General features: G+C 47.1%; 2 protein-coding genes across 7 annotated transcripts in view; both read right to left on the bottom strand.

Moving 5' to 3' along the window:
* Positions 1-27,565, bottom strand: part of FBXO17 (F-box protein 17) — a 99,366-nt gene that overhangs the window by 6,584 nt on the left and 65,217 nt on the right. The window contains exons 1-2 of one of the 6 annotated variants that reach the window (XM_059382493.1): positions 23,363-23,383; positions 647-1,009 (exon numbers count right to left, since the gene is read on the bottom strand). In XM_059382493.1, the coding sequence (XP_059238476.1) occupies positions 647-992 (346 nt within the window). In that variant the 5' untranslated portion in view covers positions 993-1,009; positions 23,363-23,383. Of the gene's footprint in view, positions 1-646; positions 1,010-1,632; positions 1,785-8,619; positions 8,676-21,922; positions 22,409-23,362; positions 23,384-27,565 lie in introns of those variants that run through there. The other 5 variants (XM_059382488.1, XM_059382490.1, XM_059382491.1 and 2 more) reach the window with 5 other exon arrangements.
* Positions 23,363-27,565, bottom strand: part of FBXO27 (F-box protein 27) — a 35,888-nt gene continuing 31,685 nt past the window's right edge. The window contains exon 6 of the mRNA XM_059382497.1: positions 23,363-23,441. Within this exon, the coding sequence (XP_059238480.1) occupies positions 23,415-23,441 (27 nt within the window). The 3' untranslated portion in view covers positions 23,363-23,414. The remainder of the gene's footprint in view (positions 23,442-27,565) is intronic.

Here is a 27,565-nt window from a genome sequence, read left to right as displayed (position 1 = left end):
CACCCCGGGCCCGCCTCCCGGCCGCCGGCACTCCTCGTCCCACCCCACACCGGCGTCGCTCAGCCCTGCTCATCCACTCAGCTTCTCTTCAGCTCCACTCGGCCCCGCCCCCAGCTCTCCATTCAGCTCCCTCCATCTGCTCGGCTTCTCCTTGGTTCCGCCCCGGGCTCGTGCCATCATGGCCCCACCCCCTCCTACAAAAGCCCTCTGTCTCCCGTCCTGGGCCCGCTCACTCGCTCTGTTTTTCCCTCCTCACGGGCCCTCAGGACGGCTTCATAGTTCTATGCAAGCTCCGCCCCCCCCCCCCCCCCCCCCCCCCCCCCCAGCGCCTGCTCAGCTTTTCCCCAACCTTTCCTGACTCCTTCCTCCTTAGCCCGGCTCACTGAGTCTACAGTCCCAGTCTGGGTCATTCCTGCCACGGTCCTTGGCTCGTCCAGCTCTGGGTCGCCCGTCCACGTCGTCGTCCTCCACAGCCTACATCACCTGGCCCCGCCCACCCAGTCCATCTCTTTCCGAGACCCGCCTGCAAGTTTCACAGGAGCCTCTTCCCTCGGCCACGCCCCCTTGGTTCCTGCCCTGGCCTGCCTGGCCCGACGCCCCATCCCACACAACACTTGGGTCTACCCGGCCCCGCCCCCGTACGCACGCTCTCCGCAGGAGTTGAAGATGAGGTTGCGGCCTAGGGGCGCGCGCAGGCAGTAGCGCGCCAGAGCGCAGAGCGGGAACTCCTCGTCCTCGCCGTTGGGCGGGCAGCGCTGGGCCACCGCGTAGAGTGCGCGACCCTCGGCGCTGCGGTCGCGGGCCAGCTGCAGCAGCCACACGGTGGGCCCGTCCACCACGTCGCGCCAGGCGCGGCACACTGCGCGGCAGCGCGTCACCAGGGCGCGCGGCGGCACGTGGCTCAGCACCTGCACCAGCAGCTCCGGGGGCAGCGCGTCCAAGGCTAGGGGCGGGTCCGCGGGCAGCTGCCGCCGCGAGGGCCGGGCGCCCATCTCCGGCCGCCAGAGACCTGCGGGTTGAGAGGGGTCAGCAGATCAGGGCAGTTAGGCCTTTCTCACCTCTTCCAGGACACAGGGTCCCTGGGACTTGACCATGACCCCACCAGCTCCAGTGGGGGACCGCGGGACTACCACGGCCCGTGAAAACTGGGCACCTAGTTACTGCCAGTTGGCTCTGAAGGCGACTGGCTTCTCACCTTACCCCCTCGAGCAGAGGGGCCCTGGTCCAACCACGACTCCCTGGGGACTGCTAACCCCGGCTTCCATACTAGGCCGGTACACTTGTGTCAGGCTAAGCACTCTACACATATGACCGCGAGCACAGAAAAAAACCACTCCATACCCCAGCCTGTCCCAACCTCTCAGGCCTTGGAACTCATGAACTGTCTTCAGTTCATGAAATCTCTTCACTGAACATTCTTGTCACTTTAACCAAAACCCAGTCCTGTTCCCCGCCCTCCCCCACCCTCACTCCCCACCCTTCCAAGTGGTTAAATCTTTGCTCCTTGGTGCTGCCTCCAGACCATTCTTCCCTCCTCCCCCAAACTCCCCCAGCTATGATGGCTGTGTCCTCAGAGTAGATGGGTCACTGCCCTGCCTTGTGCATCACCGGCTGATTCAGCTCACTACTCACTTCATGATTTTAGTTCTAGGCCCCCAGCCACTCAGGCTGCTCTTCTCAACATTCCACATCCAGACAGATGATCCTTCCTTCTGCCACCTGCTTCTCTGCTCCCTGACCTCTCCTCTCAGCCTTTCCCTTCCATGGTCACACCTAGACTTTTTCTTGGTGACCACAGACTCTTTGAGAAACTCAATCTCAGGGCACTAGCTCACTCTCCACTCCTCACCCCTTTTCTCTCCATCTCCTTCCTTCCAGTACCCGAGACTGGCTTCCTCCCACACGTGACCCTGGTTCAATCCAGCCCAGTACCCAGTTAAAGGTGACTGAAGAACACACAATTCCATTGGCTGGTCTCCCTTCCAGATTGTGAACTTGACCCTCAAGCCAGGTCGCTCTGTGACAATCAGATAACATGTGTTATCCACAGGCTCCTCCTCTCTCTAGATAACTCCTTCACACCTTCTCCCCCAACCCCTAGCTCATCACACCCCCTTCCACCTCTTCATTCTCCTTTTGCTTCTTATTTTGCAGAAAAAAAAAATAGAAGCGATGAGAAGTGAACTTTCACAGGTGCCCACTCTGTCTACCACCCACCTGCTTTGGGGCCTCTGTGCTTTCCCACGGTGACTGCACTGAAAACGTCAGCCCTCTGTGTGACCTGCTCACACCCCTTCCGCCCACTCCAGGTCACAGTCTCACAGTTCTCGCTGTCTCCTGCACCTTGGATTCCACCTCCGCTCTGGATCATTCTCAGCCGCCCACACGGTATCATCCCCTCCCTGTGAAAACAAACTCTCTCTTGATTTTATCTCCCCTTCCGGCTATGGCCCCATTTCTTTGCTCCTCTTTACAGTAAAACTTTTCAAAAAAGTTGTCACCAGTCTCTGCCTCCAAATTTTCTCCTTCTGTTCTCTCTTAAACCTTCTCTAATCAGGCTCTGCCCCCTGCCCTGAAATGTCAAGGTCACCAATAACCCCTTAGGTGCTAAGTCAAAGTCAGGGTTCAGTCCTCACTTTGACACTGATGCACTGAGTTTACTCCCACTTCACTTAGCTCCAAGCCACGATATGCTCTGGACCCCTTCCATTCATTGGCCTGGTGGCTCCTAGTGAGTTTCTGGCTGTTCACCCTCTATCTGATCTGGCAATGTGAGAGACTGGTGTTTAAACTTCCTGTATTCTCCACCACTAGTCACTCCCTTGGGGATCTCACCCATTCATACACCTGCCTAGTGGCCCATCACTGTCCTTCTGCTTCTTTCCCCAGTCGTCTGTAACTCACTAGTAGCTACTAGTAACTCACTAGTATGAGCACCTGAGTCAGGTCTTGTCCCTGTGTTGCTCAGAAACCCCCCACCCCAGGGGTGGGGCCGCCATCCCACTCTGGATAAAGGCAGAGTCCTCACTGTGGCCCACAAGGCCCCACACAGTCTGTCCCCATCACCTGCCTGCCCTCATCTCCCCATCACCCGCTCTGTCCAGCCATACGAGCCTGCACACCTCGGACACTTTGTACAGGCTCTATGCTTACCTCCACACTTCAAGTCTTTGTTCAGATGTTAGCTTCTCCATGAGACCATCTTTAACCACCCTATTTCAGGGCCTCATGACCACCCCCTACTCTTCCTTCCCTTTTCCTTACCGTATATTTCCCTAAAGCTCTCATCACCTCTTAATACATCACACACATAAGTATATGTAATTTACTTAATGCCTTTTTTTTTTAAAAGATTTTATTTATTTATTTGACAGAGAGAAATCACAAGGAGATGGAGAGGCAGGCAGAGAGAGAGAGAGAGAGAGAGAGAGGGAAGCAGGCTCCCTGCCGAGCAGAGAGCCCGATCCGGGACTCGATCCCAGGACCCTGAGATCATGATCTGAGCCGAAGGCAGTGGCTTAACCCACTGAGCCACCCAGGCGCCCTACTTAATGCCTTTTTAAAAAAATATATTTTATTTATTTATTTATTGGACAGAGAGAGAGATCACAAGTAGGCAGAGGCAGGCAGAGAGAGAGGGGGAAGCAGGCTCCCTGCTGAGCAGAGATCCCGATGTGGGGCTCGATCCCAGGACCCCGGGATCATGACCTGAGCCGAAGGCAGAGGCTTTAACCAACTGAGCCACCCAGACACCCCCCTAAAAAATATTTTAAAGTAATCTCTACACCCAACATGGGGTTCAAACTCATGACCCCAAGATCAAGAGTCAAACGCTCTACCAACAGCCAGCTGGGTGCCTACTTCATACCTCCTCACCATGAGGACACGTCTGTTGCTTGCTTTGCATACTGGGTACTAGTGTCCACACCAGTGTCCGACACATAATAAGTGTGCAATGAAGAGATGTTAAGTGAATGAACCAACAAATCATCACGTCAGAAACCCACTCCACAGATGAGGAAACTGAGGCACAGAAAGGTGAAACATCTTTATTTAAGGAGAACTCAGTGACTGGGCTCAGACCTAGTGAGAAACTCATTTCTTCTTCCCCACTGAGGTGGAATGGCCTGGCAAAATGCCTTGTGGCTGGATGCTGCCGGCTTGGGTTCAAGTTCCAGCCCTGCCTCTAGCTAGTTCTATGACCAAGGGCGTGTCCCTTAATCTCTCCTTGCTCTGAGAACAAGGATGTTAACAGTACCTACTGCATGGGGTTGTTTTAAGGACAAAATGGGTTAATATTTGTAAAGCACTTAAGAAAAATCACTGGTGTCTCAGAAATAAGAGGGATATTAATTAATATTGAACACTAAATTGTTAGTTGCTATTATTATTACACATCATAAAAGAATGATGAACAGCCATTTAGCTACAATTTTGTCATCTGGTGACATTTATTGGGCCTTTATGAAGCCACTGGGTTAAGCATTAGAGCTGGGGCATCTCGTGGAATCCCATCATCTTGTTTAATGGGCAAAACCATCACAGGAGGCTGCCCTGGGTTAAGAGACTTCAATGATCTAATGCTTGTTATGCTGTCTAATGTCTGTAAGTGCTCAACTCATGACAGTTGTTATTATTTTAAAATAAGCTGAATAAGGTTTTGTTAAGGGGCGCCTGGGTGGTGCAGTCAGTTAAGCATCTGTCCCTTGGTTTTGGCTCAGGTCATGATCTCAGGGTCATGAGATCGAGCCGTGTCAGGGATCTGCTCTCAGAATGGAGTCTACTTGAGATTCTTTCTCCCTCTGCCCCTCCTGCTTTTGCTGTCTCTCTCTCTCAAATAAATAAATAAATCTAAGAAAGAAAGAAACTTGTATCAGGCTAGTGATCCACAGACATGGCAAAATGCAGAATACCCCCTTTACCCTGATGCAGAGTGACTGGTGATAAGACAGGCTTTAAGAAGCAGTGTGTGATTTCCACCCCCCCCCCCACCGCCAAGTGGTTTCTTAATTGCCTTAGGAATTAGCTGCCATTTAATAGTAAGTCCACCAGTTTGCCTGTCATGGACATGAAACTCACCAGAGTGTGGTTCCCTTGCTTGGCTTGCCTTAAGACTGTGCTTGTTTCTGGCAAACAAGGGATCTCTGGAGCTGGGGTGGCCCCTTACAAAATGAGAGCAGACAGGCTTCACCAGGGAACAAGGACCTTATGAGCCGTGAATATACAAAATCCTTGTTTGGGATGCTCTGCTGAGGGCCATAAGAAGCCTCATGGCCACCATGTCCACACGGCTTAATGCTGACCACTGGTTGGGTCAGTATGGGACAGGTAAGGCATGACATGCCCTGCTGTCCGAGTGCCTGGGACTGTGTGTGTTTGGGGGAGCAGCTATGTTGTTGGCTGGCACAGTGACTGGGGGTGCTAATGATATACAGTTTCTAGGACCCACGATGCTATGCTGACCAAAGCAACTATAATAAGATAGCCTATCTGACATGGTCTGCTAGGACTTGACCACTCTCCACTGCTCACACCCTTCTCCTTGACGCCGACAGACCTTTGTGACCGCTTCAACTTTCAGAGCGCCATAGACGTGACATGGCTAAGGGATTTCTAAAGCTGGGTCACAGAAGAAGACACAGCCAACAGCCACCACCTGACTCTCTCGGGATGTGTGCCATGGGAGCCCTGAGTCCAGTGGAGTGCTGCTCAACATTTAACAGCTCACTCTTCAGGAGAAAAAAAGAATCTGGGTTCGTAGCGTTGGCTGACATCTAGGTAAAAACACCTACCGTGACTGATCACAAGCTACCAACGTCAAGTCCCTGAACTGAGGAGCTGGAGAGCTGCCCACAGTCTGCTCTCAGAAGCCAAAGCAAACCGCATACCACATACACCCCAGCCCCAGTCACCACTGAAGTCTGGCTGAGTCTGAAGTCTGAAGAGACCCAGGGAAGGCAGAGAAGTGCCTGGGGAGCCCCAGCTGTTTGAGTCCTATTCTAGGGGCTAGACACAGTGGGGGATAAGCCTTCCAATGACCCAACCCCAGCCACAGTCAGACGGCGCTGTACACAAGCCCCTAAGAACTGCAAAGCCGAGCCCAGCCATTCCCCAGAGGCATGAAATAATAAAATAAAGGTTATAGTTTTAGGTTGCTGTGTTTTGAGTAGTCTGTGAGGCAGCACTAGCTAAAAGGGACAGGCTCTGCGACCCGCATGTTGTGGGATGGGTACCTTCCACAGGGCATGTCCTGCCTCAAATCCCAAAAAAGCCCCCGAGGAGAAACAGTGGGTGTTCCTGACTGCAGGCGCAGACCAATCTGGGTTCAAATCCTGACTACCCACATCCTGCCTATGAAATGTATTTATCTCCTTTGAACGTAGGAGATGTAATTCAGGAATAGCGTGTTTCTTTGGTTTCTTTTCTTTTTTTTTTTTTTTTAAAGATTTTATTTATTTATTTGACAGAGAGAGAAGCAGGCTCCCCGCCGAGCAGAGAGCCCGATGTGGGACTCGATCCCAGGACCCCGAGATCATGACCTGAGCCGAAGGCAGCGGCTTAAACCACTGAGCCACCCAGGCGCCCTCTTTGGTTTCTTTGATTGTTTTCAAATCATGCCGCTTTTAAGTACTGACCACTGGTTTATTATTACTTTTAAATTCCAAAATCAACTTTATTTTTATTTGTTGCCTGTTTCATAAAGCTAATTCTTTATCTCCATTTTTTTTTGGTGGTAAAATTCATAACATAACATAACATAACATAACATAACATAACATAACATAAAATTTACTATCCTAAGGGGCCCCTGGGCGGCTCAGTTGGTTAAGCATCCGCCTTTGGCTCAGGCTCCTGGGATGAAGCCCTGGGGTGGGCTCCCCGCTCCCTACCCTTCCCCCTGCTTGTGTGTGCTCTCTCTCTGTCTCTCAAGTAAATAAATAAAATCTTTTAAAAAAATGTACCATCGTAAGCATTTTAAGCGTACAGTTCAGTGGTTTTAAATATATTCATCTGCGGGGCACCTGGGTGGCTCCGTGGGTTAAGCCTCTGCCTTTGGCTCAAGTAATGATCTCGGGATCCTGGGATCAAGCCCTGCATATTCTCTCTGCTCAGTAGGGAGCCTGCTTCCCCCCACCCCCGGCCGCCTGCCTCTCTGCCTACTTGTGATTTCTGACAAATAAAATCTTAAAATATATATATATATTCATCTGCACCATCAGCACCATCCACCTTTTCACCTAGTAAATCAGTCATTCTCCACGCCCCTCCCCACCTGCCCCTAATAACCACACTCTTCCTTTCTGTCTGTAGGATTTGGGCTACTCTAAGTAACTCACAGAAGAGGAATAATCATACGGCTTTTGTCTTTTTTTGATTGGCCTATTCGCTTAGCATAATGTCCTCAAGGTTCATCCCTGCTGTAGCCTGTGTCGGAATTCCCTTCCTTTTTGAGGCTGAATAATATTCCATTTTGCTTATTCATTTATCTGCTGATGGACATGGATGTCTTCCACGTTACAGATATTCCGACTATAGGTATTTTTGTTGGTGTAATACATTTCTCTGGTATTATTTAAATCTCTGGCATCTTTTGCATCTTGAGATTGTGGTTGATGACCTGATGACTTATTTCATGGTGACCACGTGGCTCAGTTGGAGCGTGTGACTTTTGATCTCAGGATTGTGAGTTCAAGCCTCACATTGGGTGTAGAGATAACTTAAAAATAAAATCTTAAAAAAAATTCTCTGCCAAGAGACTTTCAGGCAGCATTAAAAATTCTAACCAAGCACAGGGTGGCTGCATGGCTCAGTCAGTTAAGCATTTGCCTTTGGTTCAGGTCATGATCCTGGGGTCCTGGGATGAGCCCCGAGTTGGGGCTCAGTGGGGAGTTTTCTTCTCCCTCTCCCTCTGCCCCTCCCCTCTCCCATGCTCACTCTCAAATAAATAAATGAAATCTTAAGGAAAAAATGTATTAAAAAATTCTAGGGATGCTCAGTCTATTTATCTATTATCTATTAAAAAAAAATTCCTGGGTGGCTCAGTCAGTTAAGCATCTGCCTTCTGCTCAGGTCATGACCACAGGGTCATGGGATCAAGTCCCACATCTGGCTCTTTGCTCCACAGGGAGCCTGCTTCTCCCTCTCCCTGCCTCTCCCCCGTTTGTGCTCTCAATCTCTGTCAAATAAATAATAAATAAAAGCTTTTTAAAAATCTAACCAGGCAGAGGTATACTCATGTAGAAAGCATTTTTGTTTCTGTTTCCTGACCTGAGGGCTGTGTGTATTTACTTGTAAATATTCATCAGGCTATACAGCTTAGGTACCCCTCTGTAAAAGGTTTAGTAAAAAACAGTAACAATAAAAAGAGATGGGAGTCCATGGAAAGGAACAAAAAGATGTCCAGAAAGCCCTCCCCAGAGTTCTCTAACAAAATATGGCACTATTCAAAATAAAGGCACCCCTGGAAATGAGTAAGCTAGCTTATCTCTTTCTCCAGCAGTTCCTCAAATTGTGTAGGACCAGAGACCTTTCCATAGTGACTGGAAAACTTTGCCCCAAAATATCTCCATGACTCAGTGATGATACCATTGACACGGTGTTTTGCTGGAGTATACTCACAATAACCATTATTTTATGATTTTTTTTCCTTCTGGCTCTGGGAATTGCCAGGGCACATGGGTCAGCGTTCTCTGGGGCTTGTGTGCACTTGGCCTCAAGCAGTGGTGGGGTGGGGTTCCCAGCGCTTGGGTCCAGAAGACTCATCCGGGGGCCAGCACAGCTGGGTCTCGGTCCGCAGGCTTTTCTCTCTATCCAAACGGTCTCTCCAGCTACAGCACACTTCTGACACAGACCAAATAGTAGAATGTCATCTTCAAGGCTCCTGATTCGGGCTTTATTGATTTTATGACTTAATTTGAATGGGTTTTCATCTTTATTAATTTTAGCAGTTTTTAGTTGATGGGAAAAAAACCATTTTATTGATTTTATCAGCTCATAGTCTACTAGACTAACTTACGGGTAACCCGTATATATTTATCAGTGTATGTTTTCACTTGCTGTGATACGGATACATTTTTGTACTTGACTTGTCATTTCACTAACTTCTTTTATGAAGATGGAAGACCAAACACGGAAGACTTACTATGAGGAGTGATACTTCAGAATCAGGCAAACAATATACCCAGGAAAGGGCAGAATCAGCATTTGAACCCAGATCGTCTGCCTTTAGTTGGGAGCGCCTGACCACCACCTGTCCTGCTGGGGGCAGCAGACCCACGTCCTGAAAACCCTCAGAGGCTCCTTGCCCTCCACAAATGGATTCTGATAGGCTTTACAGACACGGAATCTTCCACAGGTGGGTCTTTTATCTCCCCGTGACTGTATAATAAAAATTTTCAAAGTTGAAATAATTACACAGGGACCCTAACTCCTAAGAAGGGCAGTGACAATACCCACATATATTTTTTTAGCCTGATATGCCTTCCCTGTCCCTCCTACCCACCGATTTCCACCCCAGGGCCACCGCTAATCTGCTTTCTGTCACTGTAATCATTCTTTTCTGGGATAGATGGAATATGGAATAAGTGGAATCCTATAATGTGCCAATCGTTAATTGCCTGCCTGACAGTTCCAAGTTGCCAAACTGCGGAGTCTGGCCTTTTAAATATTTTTCCTGTGCCGGCTGACATGTTGAGTTTGTCCAGTAGAGGGAGCCAGAGGAACATTACAGGAAGGTTTTTGTGTTTTGTTTTTTTGGGGGTTTTTTTGGTTCCAGCTTCCAGATTTGGTTCCTTGGTTCCCCCAGGGCAGAAAGCTTCTCAGGCCCCCCTCCTGCAGTAGGCAGGCCTCTCCAGTGCCTGGCAGTCAGAGAGTCAGAGGCACCCCGCAGCCAGCCCCTTGCTGCATCCAGCTCAGGCGGTTTCCTAGAGCCCGGAGTGAGCCCCTTCCTTGTGTACTGCCTTCCCCAGCATTCCAGAGGATGGACTTCTGGCAAGTTCCAGCGGGTGCATTTCCATAAAGTTCAAGGTGCAGCACCAGAGGGACTCCTTTGCCCTTTGTGAGGCTCCTCCAAGAGTGCTCAAACGAGGTCAGGGTCTGGGACTGTCATCTTCCTCAAGCTCTGTTGCTCCTTATGTCTATTTCCATATTCTTTAGCATTCTCTATTTCTAGTGGCTATCTCCCTGCTATAATTAACAATTCTGTATATTTGGGGCACCTGGGTGGCTCAGTGGGTTAAAGCCTCTGCCTTTGGCTCAGGTTGTGATCTTAGGGTCCTGGGATAGAGCCCCACATCAAGCTGTCTGCTCAGTGGGGAGCCTGCTTCCCCCTCTCTCTCTGCCTGCCTCTCTGCCTACTTGTGATCTTTGTCTGTCAAATAAATAAATAAAATCTTTAAGAAAAATAATTCTGTATAGTAAGTATTCTCTCTCCAAATTACTACGTGGTTCTGGTCTCCTGATTGGACTCTGATACATATAATCAAGGCTCCTGTGTCTTCTCTCCTTCTGGGTAATGTCTGTGTGATTCCCGCGCACTGTTGCACTTATCAATCAGGAGTTTGATCCTTTTTAAATTTTTTATTATTTTTTAAAACATTTTTATTTATTTGACAGAGACAGAGAGATCACAAGTACGAAGAGAGAGAGGGGAAGCAGGCTCCCTGCTGAGCAGAGAGCCCGATGTGGGACTTGATCCCAGGACCTTGAGATCATGACCCGAGCCAAAGGCAGGAGCTTAACCTACTGAGCCACCCAGGTGCCCAGGAGTTTGATCCTTTTTATTGCTGAGTACTATTACATTGAACAGGTAAACCACAAGCTGTTTATTCATTCACCACAATGGACACTGGGTTGTTTCCCACTTGGGGCTACCATGAATAAAGCTGTTGGGATGCCTGGGTGGCTCAGTCAGTTAAATGTCTGCCTTCAGCTCAGGTCATGATCTCAGGGTCCTGGGATCGGGGCTCCGTGCCAGGGTTGGGGGGAGCCTGCTTCTCCCTCTCCCTCTGCTTATGTTCTTGCTATGTCAAATAAATAAATAAAATCTAAAAAAATATATAAAACTGCAATGAACATTCGTGTACAAGCTTTTGTGTGGACATATGTTTTCATTTTTTGTGAGTAGGATTGAAATCAATCCTACCTAGGATTGAAATTGTTGGACCATAGAGTAAGTGTATATTTATAAGAAAACACAAAGTAATTTTTTTCAGCACAGTTGTGCCATTTGCCTTCCCATCAACAATGGAGGAGACGTGCCGTTGCCAGCACCCACTATTGTCAACTGTCTTTTTAATTTTTGACAGAATGGCTTGTTTATAATGCCTTCAGGAGAGTTTCCTCTACCTGACATTTTCCCTTATTAATTTTAAGCCTCTGCTCTTGAATTGTGCTGCTGCTGTGGTTTCTAACCTGCAACATATGGGTTACATAAGAATCAGCAGTCAGACAAGATCAAAATTCTTTGCTCTTTAGAATTATTTGCATGTTCAAAGATTGAGTGTGGCTTCCCCTTCAAGCAGGCAGACTGAGCTATTGATAACCAGGGCCTATATTAGCTTTTATTAGTCTCTGTAGAATTGTTTTTTCTTTTTTAAAGATTTTATTTATTTATTTGACAGACAGAGATCACAAGTAGGCAGAAAGGCAGGGGGGGTGGGGGGCGGGGTGGGAGAGGGGAAAGCAGACTCCCTGCTGAGCAGAGAGCCAGATGCCGGGCTCTATCTCAGCACCGGGGATCATGACCTGAGCTGAACGAAGGCAGAGGCTTAACCCACTGAGCCACTCAGGTGCCCCTTAGGTAGATTTTAAAAAATTTTTAAATTTATTTCAGAGAGAGAACACAGGCAAGCAAGCATGAACAGGGGGAGGGGCACTGGGAGAGGAAGAAGCAGACACCCCGCTGGGCTGAACTGGGGCTCAATCTCACAACCCCGAGATCACGACCTGAGCTGAGATCAAGAGTCTGGCACTCAATGGACTGAGCCACCCAGGTGCCCCAGTTTGGGGTAAATTTTTTTTTTTTTTTAAACCATCCCTGCTGGATGAATGTAGCTCTGGGGTAGCTTAGCCTGGCAACCAGAACAAGGGCTGGGTTTGAGCCCTCACTCACACCACTAGCCCTGGCTGGCCTCATAATAACAGTCATATTGTGCCTGGTCCTGTGCTAGAGGCTCTGTCAATAGCATCCCAGGAATACCAAGTTCAAATGCTGACGACAGACAGGCAATCCTAAATGAGGCCACTGAGTGGAAGAAAACAGGGAGTGGTGGAAGCCGGCAAATCAGAGGGTGCAGCGCGCCTGAAGGCTGTGCCAATACTCGCTCTGGCGAATTTACCACCAAGTAGGAAGATGGGCCCACTTTGGCCACATCTTGCAGTTTTTCAATAGAAACTGGAAATCCCGGTTTTTATGTGATTCACCCAGCTTTTCAATATTAGCAATGCATAAAAGAAGAAAAATGAAAGCACAGTATGGCCCAGAGAAGACCGATCTGCAGACTCAGGAACTGAATGAGTGTGGCCATTTTTCTGTCTTATCCCAACGGGTCTACATACCATGAGGAAACTGAGGCCCAGGGAGGCAAAATGACTCACATAAAGCCACACAGAAGTCAGAAGTGGGGTGGGGATTGGAATCTGGGTAGTCTGATCTCCCTCTCAAAGGGTATCCTCTCTAGGGACAGCAAAGGCATAAAAAACAAAGTGAACAGAAGGGAGCCCATCAACCAGAAAGAAATGTCACTAGATTTCAGAAAGACAGAAAGCAGACAGAAGTGTCGGGGCTAGGACTGAACTAAAAGTGGGGAAAAGGAAGCCTCAAGGACCTCCAGAGGCTTTGGACCCACAGTCAGGGGTCCCAAGGCAGGGGGTGGGCAGGCTGGGGTAGGCATTCAGGTCAGGAGTGAGAGGGCAGAGTGAGGACAGAGGTTAGTCCATCTTTGAAAAAAAAACTGTGCCTTGGGGATCCCTGCACCCTCTCCTCCCACTTTCATGTTTTGCCACACAGATCTCAGGCTGCCCAACATTCACACCCAAGAAAAACAAAACCATACGGGATGACAGTTCTCTAAAGGAACTAGATGAAGCCTCTGAGATGTGCCCAGGCTGCTGGTGTCCCTGAGTATAGCCCTTCCCATCTTGGCACCTGGGACTGAGCTCCCAGCAGAGACTGGCTTCCTCCATGCTAACACTAATAAGAGCTGTCTCAAAACATAGAGTTCTCAGTCATCTGTTCAACTGGACAAAGAGGTCAGTGGGAAATAAGGACTATATTTATAACAGCCCCAAATTTCATACCAGTTACTTAAAAAAAAAAATTTGTTGTTGTTGTTTTGTTAAGTAATCTCTACATCCAATGCGGAGCTTGAACTCACAACCCCAAGATCAAGAGTCACATGCTCTACCACCTGAACCAGCCAGGTGCCCCGTCATACCAGTGACTTTGAAAAAGCCCCTTGTTTGTCTGAAAATGTGATTGGACAAGCAAGGATCACCAGATGCTTGAAGAAAACGAGCAGCCTGAGAGAGAAGTATTACGGTAAACAGGCAGAGCTATAGTGAACCCCAGAGGAAAGACAGCAGTTCAGAGGGCCAAAGGAAGACATAAGGTAATTAGTACACGAGGCTGGCTTTAGGCTTCACAGGGATGTGACCTACACAGTCAACCATGGCTTTGTACTGCAGGGGTTCCTTGCCTGCTGTAATGCTCTGCTGTTGTCAATGAAATATTTTCTTTTTTTTTTAAAGGTTTTTTTTTTTTTTTTTAAAGATTTTATTTATTTCTTTGACAGAGAGAGATCACAAGCAGGCAAGAGGCAGACAGAGAGGAAGGGAAGCAGGCTCCCTGCTGAGCAGAGAGCCAGATGCGGGACTCGACCCCAGGACCCTGAGATCATGACCTGAGCCGAAGGCAGCGGCTTAACCCACTGAGCCACCCAGGCGCCCCGTCAATGAAATATTTTCAATCGTTTTTAAACAAGGGGCCCACATATGCATTTTGCACTGGGCCCTGCAAATTATGTAGCTGGCCCTGAATATACTTAGATTAGAGAAGATATTCAAAACACAGTAAGAACAGGATATTATAAAAGGAAGAATGTCTTCTAGAAGAAAAAAATTTCCCAAAAATAGATTGGATAAGTTAGAAACAGGGAAAATACTTCTCTCTCTCTCTCTCTCTTTTTTGAAAATACTTTTCTCTAAAGGGAAAAACTAAAGGGTTGCCTGGCTGGTTCAGTGAGTAGAGCATGCAACTCTCAATCTTAGGGTGGTGAGTTCGGACACCACATTTGGTATAGAGATTACTTTAAAAAAAAAAAAAACTTAAAAAAAAAAGGAAAAATTAAAGCTATGACAAACTGCAGGAAAAACAAAAAACTGCTTAAGAAAGTCATGGTCTGGGGCACCTGGGTGGCTCAGTGGGTTAAAGCCTCTGCCTTCGGCTCAGGTCATGATCTCAGGGTCCTGGGATCAAGCCCCACGTTGGGCTCTCTGCTCAGCGGGGAGCCTGCTTCCTCCTCTCTCTGCCTGCCTCTCTGCCTACTTGTGATCTCTGTCTCTCAAATAAATAAAATCTTCAAAAAAAAAAAAAAGAAGAAAAGAAAAAGAAAGTCATGGTCCAAATATGCTATACACTAATTGTATCCATGTTATGTTCGTTTGATAAAGTGCAAGAAAAAAAGAATCTCTTTGACCTAGAAGCTAGGGGTGTTCACCTTAGATAGAACTGTTTATTGATTTTCAGGAGAAAAAGATTGTATCTATGTATATAAATATACCAGACATATAACATTGCGTAAATTTAAGGTGTATGTGTTGATTTGATACATTTATATACTGCAGTGTGATTACCACTTCAGCAGTAGCTAACACCTCTAATCATGTCACTTAATTATCATTTCTTTTTTGTGGTAAGAACATTTAAGATCCAGTCTCTTAGCATAAAGATTGTCTTCTCAACATAGGTGCTAGGAAATCTGCATGGAAAAAGATGAGTTTAGGCATCTACCTCATACCATATACAAATAACTCAAAATAAGCCATACACCTGAATGCAAGAGTTAAAACCATAACATTTTTAGAAGAAAATAGGGGGAAAAATCTCATGACCTTGGTTAAGCAAAGACTTCTTAGCTATGAGCCCAAAAGTGTGATCCATATAAGGAAAAAACTGATTAATAAAACATCTCCAAAATTGAAAACTTTTACACTTCAAAAGGCACCATTGAGAAAATGGAAAGAGAAGCTATAGATTGGCAGACTATGCCTTCAAATTATATACCTGATAAAGGACTCATATCCACAATATATAAAGAACACTTAAAATTCAACAGTAAGACAAACAAACCAATTTAAAAATAGACAAAAAATCTGAAGAGACATTTTGCCAAAGATAAACGTATGACTAACAAGCACATGAAAAGATGCTCAATGTCATTAGTCATCAAGGAAATGCAAATTAAAATCACAATGAGATACCATCTCATGCCCACCAGAATGGCTATTGTTCAAAAGATTGGCAAGTACCTGGAGAAACCGGAGCCACCACATGTCGTTGGTTGGAATGTAAAATGGTACAACCACTTTGGAAAACAGCGGGGGCAGATTCTTTAAAAAGCGAACATTAAAAAAAAGGTTAAACATAAGCTTCCCATGAAACCCAGCAATTCTACCATTATACTGCCTACCTAGGGGAAGCAAAAACACACGTCCACACAAAGACTTGTGCATACGTTCATAGCAGCATTATCTACTGGAAACGATCCAAAGGTTCATCAACTGATGAATGGATAAACAAAATGTGGTCCATCCACACAATGGAACACTGGTCAGCAAGAAGAAGAATGGAGTTCTGGTACACGCAACAACATGAATGAACCCCCAGACAGCATGCTAAATGAAAAAAGCCCGACCCAAAGAGCCAATACATACTGTATGATGTATTTATATGAACTGTCCAAAAATGACATACCTAAAGTTACAGAAAGATTAGTAGTTGCCTGGGGCTGGGCTTGGGAACAGGGAAATGACCACAAATAGGCACAGGGGATATTTTGGAGGTGACAGAAACGCTTTAAAACTGGCAATGGCTGCACAGCCCTGTAAATTCACTAAAAATCACCGAATTGTACACTTTAAAGGGCTGACTTTCATGGTATGTAAATTACATCTCACTAAAGCTGTCACAAAAACCCTGGAAACTCGACAGTGAAAGCCTATAAGACTTAAATATGGTAACAGAACAGACTGTAGACGTTATCAACCTTGACACTGTGAAAATAAATGTACAAGTAACAAAAGATGGGAAATGAAGGTGGGGGGCGGGGGAGACCGAGATGCTTGGCTCACCTCCTTCCCATCCTGGGAATCAAAAGTTGCCAGAATAAAAAAGTTAGAAGTGAAGCATAAAATTTGAAGTTACAAAGGTCAATCGCAAATAATCTTTAAAATGTAGAATTGTTCAAAATTGGTGGCGGGGTGAAGGCTAGGTACAGTCTCTCATGGCTCACACTAATAGCTGATTCTGGATCCTTTTCTCCACTTCTCTACCCCTATTTATTTATTTATTTATTTATTCTTCTCTACCCCCATTTCTTTCTTTCTTTCTTTCTTTTTTTTTTTTTAAGATCTTATTTATTTACTTGACAGACAGAAATTACAAGTAGGCAGAGAGGCAGGCAGAGAGAGAAAAGAGGAAGCAGGCTCTCCACGGAACAGAGAGCCTGATGTGGGGCTTGATCCCAGGACCCTGGGATCATGACCTGAGCTGAAGGCAGAGGCTTTAACCCACTGAGCCACCCAGTTTGCCCTCTGCCCCATTTCATTATTACCCCTTCCATGACCCAAGTGCCGTCTGGGTCAAGGCCATGCATAAAGCGGGAAGTAAATTTCCTTTGGCTTTTTGGTATATATATATATATTTTTTTTTTTTTTTAAAGATTTTATTTTTATTTATTTGACAGACATGTCACAAGTAGGCAGAGAGGGAGGCAGAGGGGCGGGGGAAACAGGCTCCCCACTGATCCCAGAACCCTGGGATCATGACCTGAGCCGAAGGCAGAGGCTTTAACACACTGAGCCACCCAGGCGCCCCAGCTTTTTGGTATATTTTAACTTAAATGCAATGAACATCACGTGTCATAAAGAATATGCTATTTTTAAAAACACCAACCAACTGACCGACCGACTAGTGCAGACTGTCACCATAATTTACTTAAAATGCAATCAGTGAGAACTCACCTATGGTCCTGATGGGAGGATACATTGGTCTAGCCACGGTGGAAACTAGATGGGCATTTTTTTACTGAAGTTGAAAATGCGCCTGTCCCATGACCCAGCAATTTGACCCCAGAGGCAGCAAACACACACTAGAATATTCATGACACGACTGTTTCTAATACCTCCACTCTGGAAAGGACCCAGACGCCCATCCACTGTAGGATGGAGAGGTAAAGTAAGGGAGTCACAGAACGGTACGTGACGTAGCAATAAACAGGAGTTAACGACAAACACTCGCAACGATATGGATGAGCTTCCAAAGGTTCATTTGGGGTGAGAGACCCCAGACGCGACCAGGCACCTAAGGTGTGAGTTCTAGCACAACCAGACAGCCTGAGTTGCCTGGGGCAGTCCCTGTCTACCGCAAATATTGTCCCAGGGTCATTAGGGTAATTAGTGACCCCTATTGCTTCCAAAATTTCCTGGCTTGAATGGTAAATTACTCAACACTAACGGCACTACCTTTAGAAAGTTCACAAACAGGCTAATCGAATCAAATATTGTTTATAGACGTACACACAAGTGCTAAAACCATAGACAGAAGAGCAAAATAGCAAAATGAGTATTATAGAAGTCAGGGTAGTGGTCCCCTCCCACGGGAGGGAGAAGGCTATTAACCAGAGGCACCCGGGGAAGCTTCCGGGGGCTAACAATGTCCTTGCGGTTGACCTGGGCCCCGGTTACATATTTCACAATGTGCAGATGTACACAGATGTATGCATCTGTTTTATATACTTTCCTGTTCGGATGGATGTTCTATTTCATAATTTAAAAAATATTAATGCTGTCGATAAACACCACCGATGTTACTGAACCCAAGAAGGAAACGGTCTCATTGCATCTCAGCACAAATTACAATTCACGTTTGCCAAGGGCTTTCTTTGTGCAAGGCACTTTGGAAAATTCTTTCTGTGCATCATCTCATTCATTCCCAGGAGGCAGCAGTGATATTTCTGGGAGAGAAGGCATCACAAGGCGAGCAAGGGACATTGCTTTTGGGAATTGCTGGTGACAGGCCATGAGGGAGGGTGGAGGACTGGGGGGAGGTGAACGTTGCAGCTTCTCTATGGTCAGTCAGCCCTGGCTCAGCCCCACCGCAAACTCCTGTTCATGACCTTGGGGAAATGGCCTTCCCTCTTTGAGTAGAATTTCCTCTCCATAAAATGAGAAATGGGCAGGTACCCATCCCCTCTCTCCAGGGCCAAAAATTCTGAAAACCAGAAGTCGTTCCCAGACCCTTTCGGTGGCAGAAAGGAGTCAAACTGATGTGAGATTTGATTATCTCACTGAGTGTGAACATGCATTTCACTGAAGAAAATACCAGTGTGTTTGATTACGGCGCTCCCCAGTCCCACCACGGGTCTTCTGTAACATTCAGAATGGGTTCCCCAGAGCTTGCCTCCCATTCAGAAAGTCTAACATCCAGGCCCCAAAGTTTTAGATCAGATACTGCGGACTTCGAATAATTCCCACCTCTTTGTGGTTACGGGTAAATTAAGCACAATCAAGGCCTGGCCCCGGACATCATTACTATGTTTGTAGATCATGCCCAGCTGTGGGACTGGAGTGTGCCCCTCACCTCCCTATCAGAATCATGACGTCACTGAAACCCAGCTACAGGAATGGGGGCTCAGGGGACCTGTGCCTAGGAAGTCAGGACCAAACACTGCTGGGCAAAAAATGACCAATGTCAAGATCAGAGCCATTGGGTGAATTTTAAAAAGGAAAAAGAAATGCCAAGTTCAAAATCTATCTCAGGGCACCTGGCTGGTTCGGTCAGCAAAGTGCTTACTTTTGATCTCAGGTCTCGATCCCAGAGTTCTGAGTTCAAGTTCCGTCTTAGGCACGGAGACTACTTTAAAAAAAAAAAAAAAATCTATCTCTAGATTAAAAGAATAGAAGGAAGGGCCCAGCTGTAGTTATGATGTTAGCATCACACACTATGATAGTTAAGAAAAATCCTTCACTAATAGATGTAATTAACTGCCCATGACTGCTCTACACACAAGCAAGGGCTTTACAAAATCTCACAGAAATATCACGAACAGCTCCAAGAGGGAGATGCCATTTTTCAGCTGGGGAAACTGAGGTTTGCGGAGGAGAGTCACAGACCCAAGGTCACGTGACACGCGAGCAGCAGAGCTGGGATGTGAACCTGGGTGTGCAGGATTCCAGAGTTCCTGCTGTATGTATGTCTTGATCCCCTTCTTAGTTTCTTTCTTTCTTTCTTTCTTTCTTTTTTAAGATTTTATTTACTTATTTGACAGAGATCACAAGCAAGCAGAGAGGCAGGCAGAGAGAGAGGGGGGAAGCAGGCTCCCTGCTGAGTAAAGACGATGCGGGGGCTCCATCCCAGGACCCTGGGATCATGACCTGAGCTGAGGACAGAGGCTCTAACCCACTGAGCCACCCAGGCGCCCCCCCTTTCTTAGTTTCTACCTTCGCTTATTTTCCCCAAATTTTACCATAAAAGTTTCATCACATTAAAGTTGAAAGAATGGTAAAATGGATATCTCCGTATATTCCAGGTTTTGCCATATTTGCTTTCTGTCCTTTGATGAATTCATAAATACCTCAAGGTGCATCTTCTAAGAGAGTAGGGGGTAGGGGCTCCTGGGTGGCTCAGTTGGTTAAGTGCCTGCTTTTGGCTCAGGTCATGATCTCAGGATCCAGGAATCAAGCCCTGCACTGGGCTCCCTCCTCAGCAGGGAGCCTGCTTCTCCCTCTCCCTCTGACTGCTTGTGCTCTCTCTCTCTGTCAAATACATAAATAAAAAATCTTAAAAAAAAAAAAAAAGGAGTAATGAGCGCTGGGTGTTATAAGCAAATGAAAAGTCACTAAATTCTAGCCCTGAAACTAATAATACACTATATGTTAACTAAATTGAATCTAAATAAAAAATTTATAAAAAAAGAAAGAATGGGGGCACTATAGGTCTACACTACCACTTAACACCATTTCTTTTCTTTATTTTTTTTTTAAGATTTTATTTATTTATTTGACAGAGATTACAAGTAGGCAGAGAGGTAGGCAGAGAGAGAGGAGGAAGCAGGCTCCCCGCCAAGCAGAGAGCCTGATATGGGGCTCCTGGGGCTAGATCCCAGGACCCTGGGATTATGGCCTGAGCTGAAGGCAGAGGCTTTAACCCACTGAGCCACCCAGCCACCCCAGTACAAAGAAATCCATTCTGTTATCTAATATTCAGTCCATGAACAACTTCCCCCATTGTCTCATAAAGGTCTTTTTTAGCTTTTTCTGACAAAATTAGGGACTCACACACTGCAAAGGGTAGTCATGTCTCCCTAACCCTTTTATATCTAAAACACTGATCTTTCCATTTTCTTAAAGAGGCAGTACTTCTATAACAGAAAAAAAAAAAAAAAAGGTAGACTCATTTCTATTTATTTGTGAACCACATATATGACTCCATTGGGTGAAAAAATTAGTCTTTAAATAAATATAAAAACTTTATTAAAAAAAATTATTAAAGCCAATTCCTCAGCCAGGCCTCACAAAATGGGTAGTCAAAAGATCCCATAAATTTTTAAAGCAACAACAAAAATTTAATGCAATAAGAAACATGTTTAAAAAGGTGGGTTTTGTTTGTTTGTTTGATGTTACAAAAGCAGCCAACACAGAAACAACAAGGAATGTGTGATTATCCAGGGCCGAGGGAAACGTGGGCACTAGGAAAGCTGTCTCCCATCTATTTTTAGTAAGGGATTACTGGACATTGTCTAAAAGTTGACAAAGTAAGAAATCAGCCCAGAATTTGCTTTAAAGATGTAAGGAACTACCAGAGGAATAAAAAGGAGCAAAGGTTTAAAAAAACGCACCACAGATCACAATTACTTTGGCCATTTCTGAAAAGTCATTTAATCCCATAAAATTTTAACCGACTGTGGGGCGCGGGGGAGCTGCTGTTTTCAGGGCTTTGCTTGATGCGAAGCTTCGTCTGCCTTATTCGTCTTTTGTTCTTATGTCATACCTAGGCACTTAAAAAAATTATTTATTTTAAAAGTAGGTTTCTAATACCGCAATCTTTCCAGATTGTTCGTTACTAGACGCTAAGCTGAAGGATCCAGATAGAAAGAACAGGACACAGAGCGTCACAAGATACTGCTCAACACTTGGAAAAGTTAACTTAGTAGAACAAAACTTAAATTGGGAAGAGCGGCCGCAGCTAAAAACAAACTTGCTAAATCAAGAAACGGTGTTGGGAGGCTTCTGATTCACGGATTCTGCGAAGGGGCCGCCAGCCAGAAGAGACAGAAACCAGAACTGGTAAAAAGTGGTCTGGCCTTTTCGCTGGCTGCTGTGCACACGTGTTGATCGGGTACGGTTTTTTTTTGGGGGGGGGGGGTTATCCCAGGGTGGTCTCCGCCGAGGAGCAACGGGGTGCCACGCGTGGGCGTCAGAGGACCCGTCTAAAAGCAAAGCCTTTTCCGTACCACCTGGGGCTTTTCAAACGTGTGCTTGACTCTGGACTTAAAGGGGCGCAGCTGGCTGGCGGAGCCTGGGACCCGGGGAGGACCCGGGGAGGGGGTCTGGGGCACGGGACTCCCGGGGACCCGCCCCTCCCGGCAGGGTCTAGGGCGGAAGTGAGTGGGGACCGGACACGTGTCCCGACCTGCGTCCCTACCTGTCCCGGCGCTCACCTGGCGGCCAGCTCGGAGGCGGCGGCGGGCTAAGCTCCCTTTCCCCACCCAGCTCTGGGAGGCAGTCAGGGGGCTCCCTGGGATCGGCCCCGCCCAAGGAGCCCCGGGACCGGCGGTCTGGGCAGTCGGTCCTCTGCGGGGGCGGGGGGCTGACGACCGGAGGCGGACGCGTGGGCCGGCGGCTGGGAGATCCGCCGGCAGGCGGCTGCGGCGGGCGGGAGGGAGGCAGGGGCGGTATCCGCGAGGCTGCCGGCGCCGGGGGAGGGCCCAGCTGCCGCGAGGCCGGCGGGGAGGAGACGCAGCCCCCGCGCTCTGGGAGCCAGGGGCCCGCCCCTGGGAGAGCCTACACTTGGCCCACGTGGGCACCTGCTGCCGGGCGCCCTGTGAATTGGCACCCCATCCCCGTGCCCACCCCATCCACCTCCGCGGGGTGAGGTCCACCTCCCCGAGAGCGTCCGCCGTGGGCCTCGTTCCAGCCGCCTCCTCCCCCCAAATCTTGGTTCTTTCTCGTGCCGGCCTCCTGCCTGCAGCCGCCTCCGCCATTGGAAACGTCTCTCCCGCCATCTGGCCAGTGCTGTAAATGGCATAGCTGTGACTCCGACCCTGGGCCCGGTTTGCAACTCTGGATCAAGTGCCTATCCACAGAGATGCTCTCGCATTGCGCTGTGTCCCCAGCAGAGAGAGTCTCAGAAGCCCAGGTCGGCTCTTAAGGGGACCCTCTCTCCCACACAGACTTGTTTGTGGCAGCGGCAGCGATAGCCAGTATGTCCCTACTTTGGAAACCCACCCGCTCCCTTAAACTGTAGACAAACCAATTAATCCTAAGTTTAGTATCAGTAAGAATGGAGCCCCCCACCCATTGGGCCGCCCCAGTTCCTTCCGATTGACCTAGATCGCAAGGGACCTCAATCAAGAGATTGACCTGGGTTATCCCAGAGCGAGACTTCTGAACACCAGGTCTTGTTGCCTGGCCCAGTTACCCCAGGCCCTCGCTCCTATCAGGCGCTGTGCTAAATGCATTCTGTGCGTGACTCCAAGGACGCCTCTCATGAGAAACTGAGGCACAGAGTTACGTGGTCTTTGCACGGGTTGCAAGTCTCGTGTTTGGGGGTCACACAACTGGCAAGGCTTGGAGCATGGATTCCCCAAGCCCCCTCTGCTAGGAGCATCAACGAGGCACCACAGCGCCATCGTGAGGAGGGTGCGAGGTCCTGCGCTTGCGGCCCCGAAGAAAGGTGACCTCTCACTTGTACCACCTCCTTAGGAAGCATTTTCTACTGTGGGTTGTAAAATTATTTTATTATAGGTGGTATTTTTAATACAGAGCCACACACAGTCCCTTTCTTGAAAGGCTTAGGGCTATATGGTTTGGGTTCCGGATTTTTTTTTTTTTTTAATTCTAGAAGGTTATAGAATGATTATACCATATCCAGGGTACTGCAGTAGTCCCAGCAAGGTCAGGATGGTACAACACGATCACGTGATATTTCTGCTTCGCAGCATCTATGGAGAGGAATATACACTTATTGGAATATACACTTACCTGATGTCAGTTTAGTCAGGCCTGATTGCTTGAAGAGTTTGGGGGCCTGATTTATGAAGCAGGTTTGTTTGTGCATAATGAATAGTAGCGATGATTTTTTAAATCGATACCATTATTAAACACCTTCTGTGGGCCAGGTGCAGCCTGTATAGTTTATGCAAGTTTAGAAGCACTAAACAATTTATTTCATCAAATAATACAGCTTATTGCAGATAAATCAGAAAAACAACAACAACAAACCATTAAGGGTCCCCAGTAAAATAATTGGATCATCAAAGGATTCTAAAACCATTGGTAGAATGTTGGAGAACAGTCCAGAATTATTACCCAACAGACGACTTATTCATTACAAATGGGAAAAATGTACCTACCTAGTGGGGGGGCAGTTTCTGGCTGACACCCTCTTAACCAAAGGATCAAACGTTGTCCCCAAGAGTGGGACACTATGACATCAAGTGTCTCTTGATGTGACACTCTAGAAAATACACAAAATTACCTATGCAGAATTCTTGTGGGGGGGAGAGTTACCCCTACATTTAATAACCAGCAAAAATTCAGACATTGAAAATGGGGGATCTATACCCAGGAACTGGTCAGTACTTTTCAAAAAAAGTCCACGTGATTACGGTGTGCACACCTCGACTGGGTCCTGTCTGGTGATCCTTGCTTGTTCCTTGCCAATCTCAGATGAGGGACTGTGTCTGTAGGCGATGGGGCTGTGCTTCCTGCTATAAATGCTGGACTGTTTGCCTCCAGGGCTCTGCCCTGAGCTGGGGCATGAATGGCAGTTTTGTCTCTGGGTGTGGGGCTTGCCTTCAGTCTGGCCTCACATGTGGTCAGGGAGGGGGGGCAATGAGAGGCCAGGAGCACCGCTGTGGGCTGCCCCTTCAGTCCTCTGCAAGCACCAGAGTAGGACTGGCTCTTTCTGGAAGCCAGTTTGCCTCCTAGTTAGCATCTCAGACTCTCGGAGAGCTGGATCTCTTTAGGGAACTGGTTCTTATTTTCCGGCACATGAATGTTGGATGGCCTGGGCCCTGGGGAAGGAAGGGAGGCCAGGGTCCAGAGGGCTTGGACAGATTATCATCTGAGCCCGCTTTGGCTGTCTTTTCTCACTCTTGTCTACCCTAGAACCTTGGTCGTGCTGGGCTGCCTCTTCCCTGCAGTTCTTTCCTGAATGCAATGAATGACCTCACTCTGGTTCATGTCCACAAGCCTCCACCTGATCTGTCGACCAGAAATGCGTTAAACTGTCTGGTGTGAAGGTCCCGGCACTGGCTGGGTAATGACCCCCTGAAGACATATCCATGCCCTCAGCCTTGAGTGGCAAAAGGGATTGCGAAGATGTGATCGAGTTGAGGACCTTGAGCTGGGGAGATTATCCTGGATTGTCTGGCTGGGAATAAAGCCCAGGAGGAAAGGTGGGCACTAGAAGCTCAAAAAAGCCATGAAGGCTATGGTAATTGGTGACAGCAGCAAAGGGAAGTGAACACAGCTTCCTTCCTGAGCCCTTGGCCATGGTTGGTTGATTTCCTTTTTTTAGTCACTTAATTTATACAAACAAGGGTACAGAAGAATTTCCAGGTGCCACCTCTGATTCCTGAGGGACCCAAGGAAGGCCCTTAGTTGTCTCACTGTGCTGTCAGTTCCCTTAGGGAAGAGGGTTGAAATAGACAAGGCAGACTGCCTCCCAGTTACATCAGGCCTACACAGAGGTTCTGTTTAGCTTCCAGTGTTTTGTTTTTTAAAGATTTTATTTATTTGAGAGAGAGAGAGAGCGAGAACAGGAGCAAGGGTGGGGGAAGGGCAGGAAGCCGGATGTGGGGCTCGAACCCAGGACCCCGATAGCATGACCTGAGGTGAAGGGAGATGCTTAACCAACCGAGCCACCCGGGTACCCCTAGTTTCCAGTGTTTTAAAGCTTTCATTTTAATCAGGGTCATATATTTGCGTTGTATACAATTTGGAAGGTATGAAAGAGGTTTCCCAATGCTCATCTCTCTTCTACCAGGGCCCTCAGTTTCCCTCAGTTTTCCCTGGATTCTGATCTGTTCTTGCAGAACTTTTCTATACATATACAAGATGGTTCACATACACACACTCTCAACAAACAATCACATTCTCCCTGCTCGACACTGCGTTTATCATTTAGTAGAGTTTCATGCTCTTTCCATATCATTACATAGATTTGTTTGTTTGTTTAACAGCCACGTAGATCTCCATTGTATGGATGTACCCAATATTTTTCTCTTGACCCTTATTGACAGAAATATATTTCCAGAATTTTCTATTATAGACATTGCTGCCAAATACGATGTGTGTCATCTATTGTATTTACTATATAAAAAAAAATTTTTAGGAGTGCCTGGGTGGCTCTGTCATTAAGTATCTTTGGTTCAGATCATGATCTCAGGGTTCTGGGATCCAGTCCCGCATCGGGCTCTCTGCTTGGCAGGGAGCCTGCTTCCTCCTCTCTCTTTCTCTGCCTGCCTCTCTGCCTACTTGTGATCTCTCTCTGTTAAATAAATTAAAAAAAAATTATTGTTTAAAAAAATTTTTTTTAGGGGCGCCTGGGTGGCTTAGTTGTTAAGCATCTGCCTTCGGCTCAGGTCATGATCCCAGGGTCTTGGGATTGAGCCTTGTGTTGGGCTCCCTGCTCTGCGCGGGGAGTCTGCTTCTCCCTCTCCCACTCTCCCTGCTTGTGTTCCCTTTCATGCTGTATCTCTCTCTGTCAAATAAATAAATGAAATCCTTACCTAAAATAAAATAAAATAAATTTTTAAAGGAAGGAGGCCCTTTTTAAAAATTAATTTATTTTAGAGAGAAAGAGAGAGCAAGAGCGAGGAGGGGAAGGGGCCAAGAGAGACAGTAGCCAAGCAGACGCCCCCTGAGCGGGGAGCCAGACTCAGGGCCCCACCTCACAACTTAGGAGATGAAACCGAGAGTCTGACGCTTAACCGTTTGAGCCACCCAGCTACCCCTAGTGTATTTATTACCAACGTGTACTACATCACATAGAAATAGAACCACCAGGTCAAGAGGTATGTGCAGGGCTATAATTTTTAAAGGCACAATAACAGTGTTGCTGAGGTCGTGGAAAAAACCGAAAGCCTCATACACTAGTGCTAGAGGGAACAGAAAATGGGGCAGCTGCTTTGGAAAACAGTCTGCTAGTTCCTCAAAAAGTTGAGCATTAGAATTACCACGTGACCCGCAATTCCACTCCGAGGTATACACTGAAGAGAAACACAGATATAAGTCTACACAAAAACATGCACATAAATGTTCATAACGAGATTATCCCTTATAGCCTAAGGATGGAAACGACCAAAATGTCCATAAACTAATGAATAATAATAATAATGAATAATACAGTGGAATTATCGGAATGGCTTATTTGTCCATAAAAAGGAGGCAGTGGTGATTCATACTACAACACAGATGAAAGTTTGTTGGTTTTTTTTTTTTTTTTAAGATTTTATTTATTTACTCGACAGAGAGAGAGGTCACAAGGAGGCAGAGAGGCAGGCAGAGACAGAGAGGGGAAGCAGGCTCCCCACTGAGCAGAGAGCCTGATGCAGGGCTCGATCCCAGGACCCTGGGATCATGACCTGAGCCGAAGGCAGGGGCTTAGCCCACTGAGCCACCCAGGTGCCCGAAAAAAAAATTTTTTTTTTAAGATTTAATGTATTTATTTGAGAGAAAGAGAGAAAAAAACACAAGGAGGGGGAGGTTTCTAGCCTAGAGGGAGAAGCAGGTTCCCTGCTGAGCAGGGAGCCTGATGTGGGACTCAAGCCCAGGAACCCTGGGATCATGACCCAAGCTGGAGGCAGACGCTCAACGGAGTGAGCCATCCAGGTGTCCCCAACATGAATGAACCTTGAAAGCATGTGACAAAATAAAGAGCTAGACACAAAAACCCCATGTAGTACCAATTCTTTTTATATGGAATCACCAGAATAGGCAAATTCGTAGAAACAGAAAGTAGCTTAATGATTGCGAGGGGCTGCCAAGATCGCCAGGAATGAAGGGATAGAATGTTCTGGAATTAGTGATGGTAACTACCCAGCATTGTCAGTAGGCTAGA

Source organism: Mustela nigripes, chromosome 17, assembly GCF_022355385.1.
Source record: "Mustela nigripes isolate SB6536 chromosome 17, MUSNIG.SB6536, whole genome shotgun sequence".
NCBI classification, from domain to species: domain Eukaryota; kingdom Metazoa; phylum Chordata; class Mammalia; order Carnivora; family Mustelidae; genus Mustela; species Mustela nigripes.
This window is presented reverse-complemented; position numbering and strand designations above follow the sequence as displayed.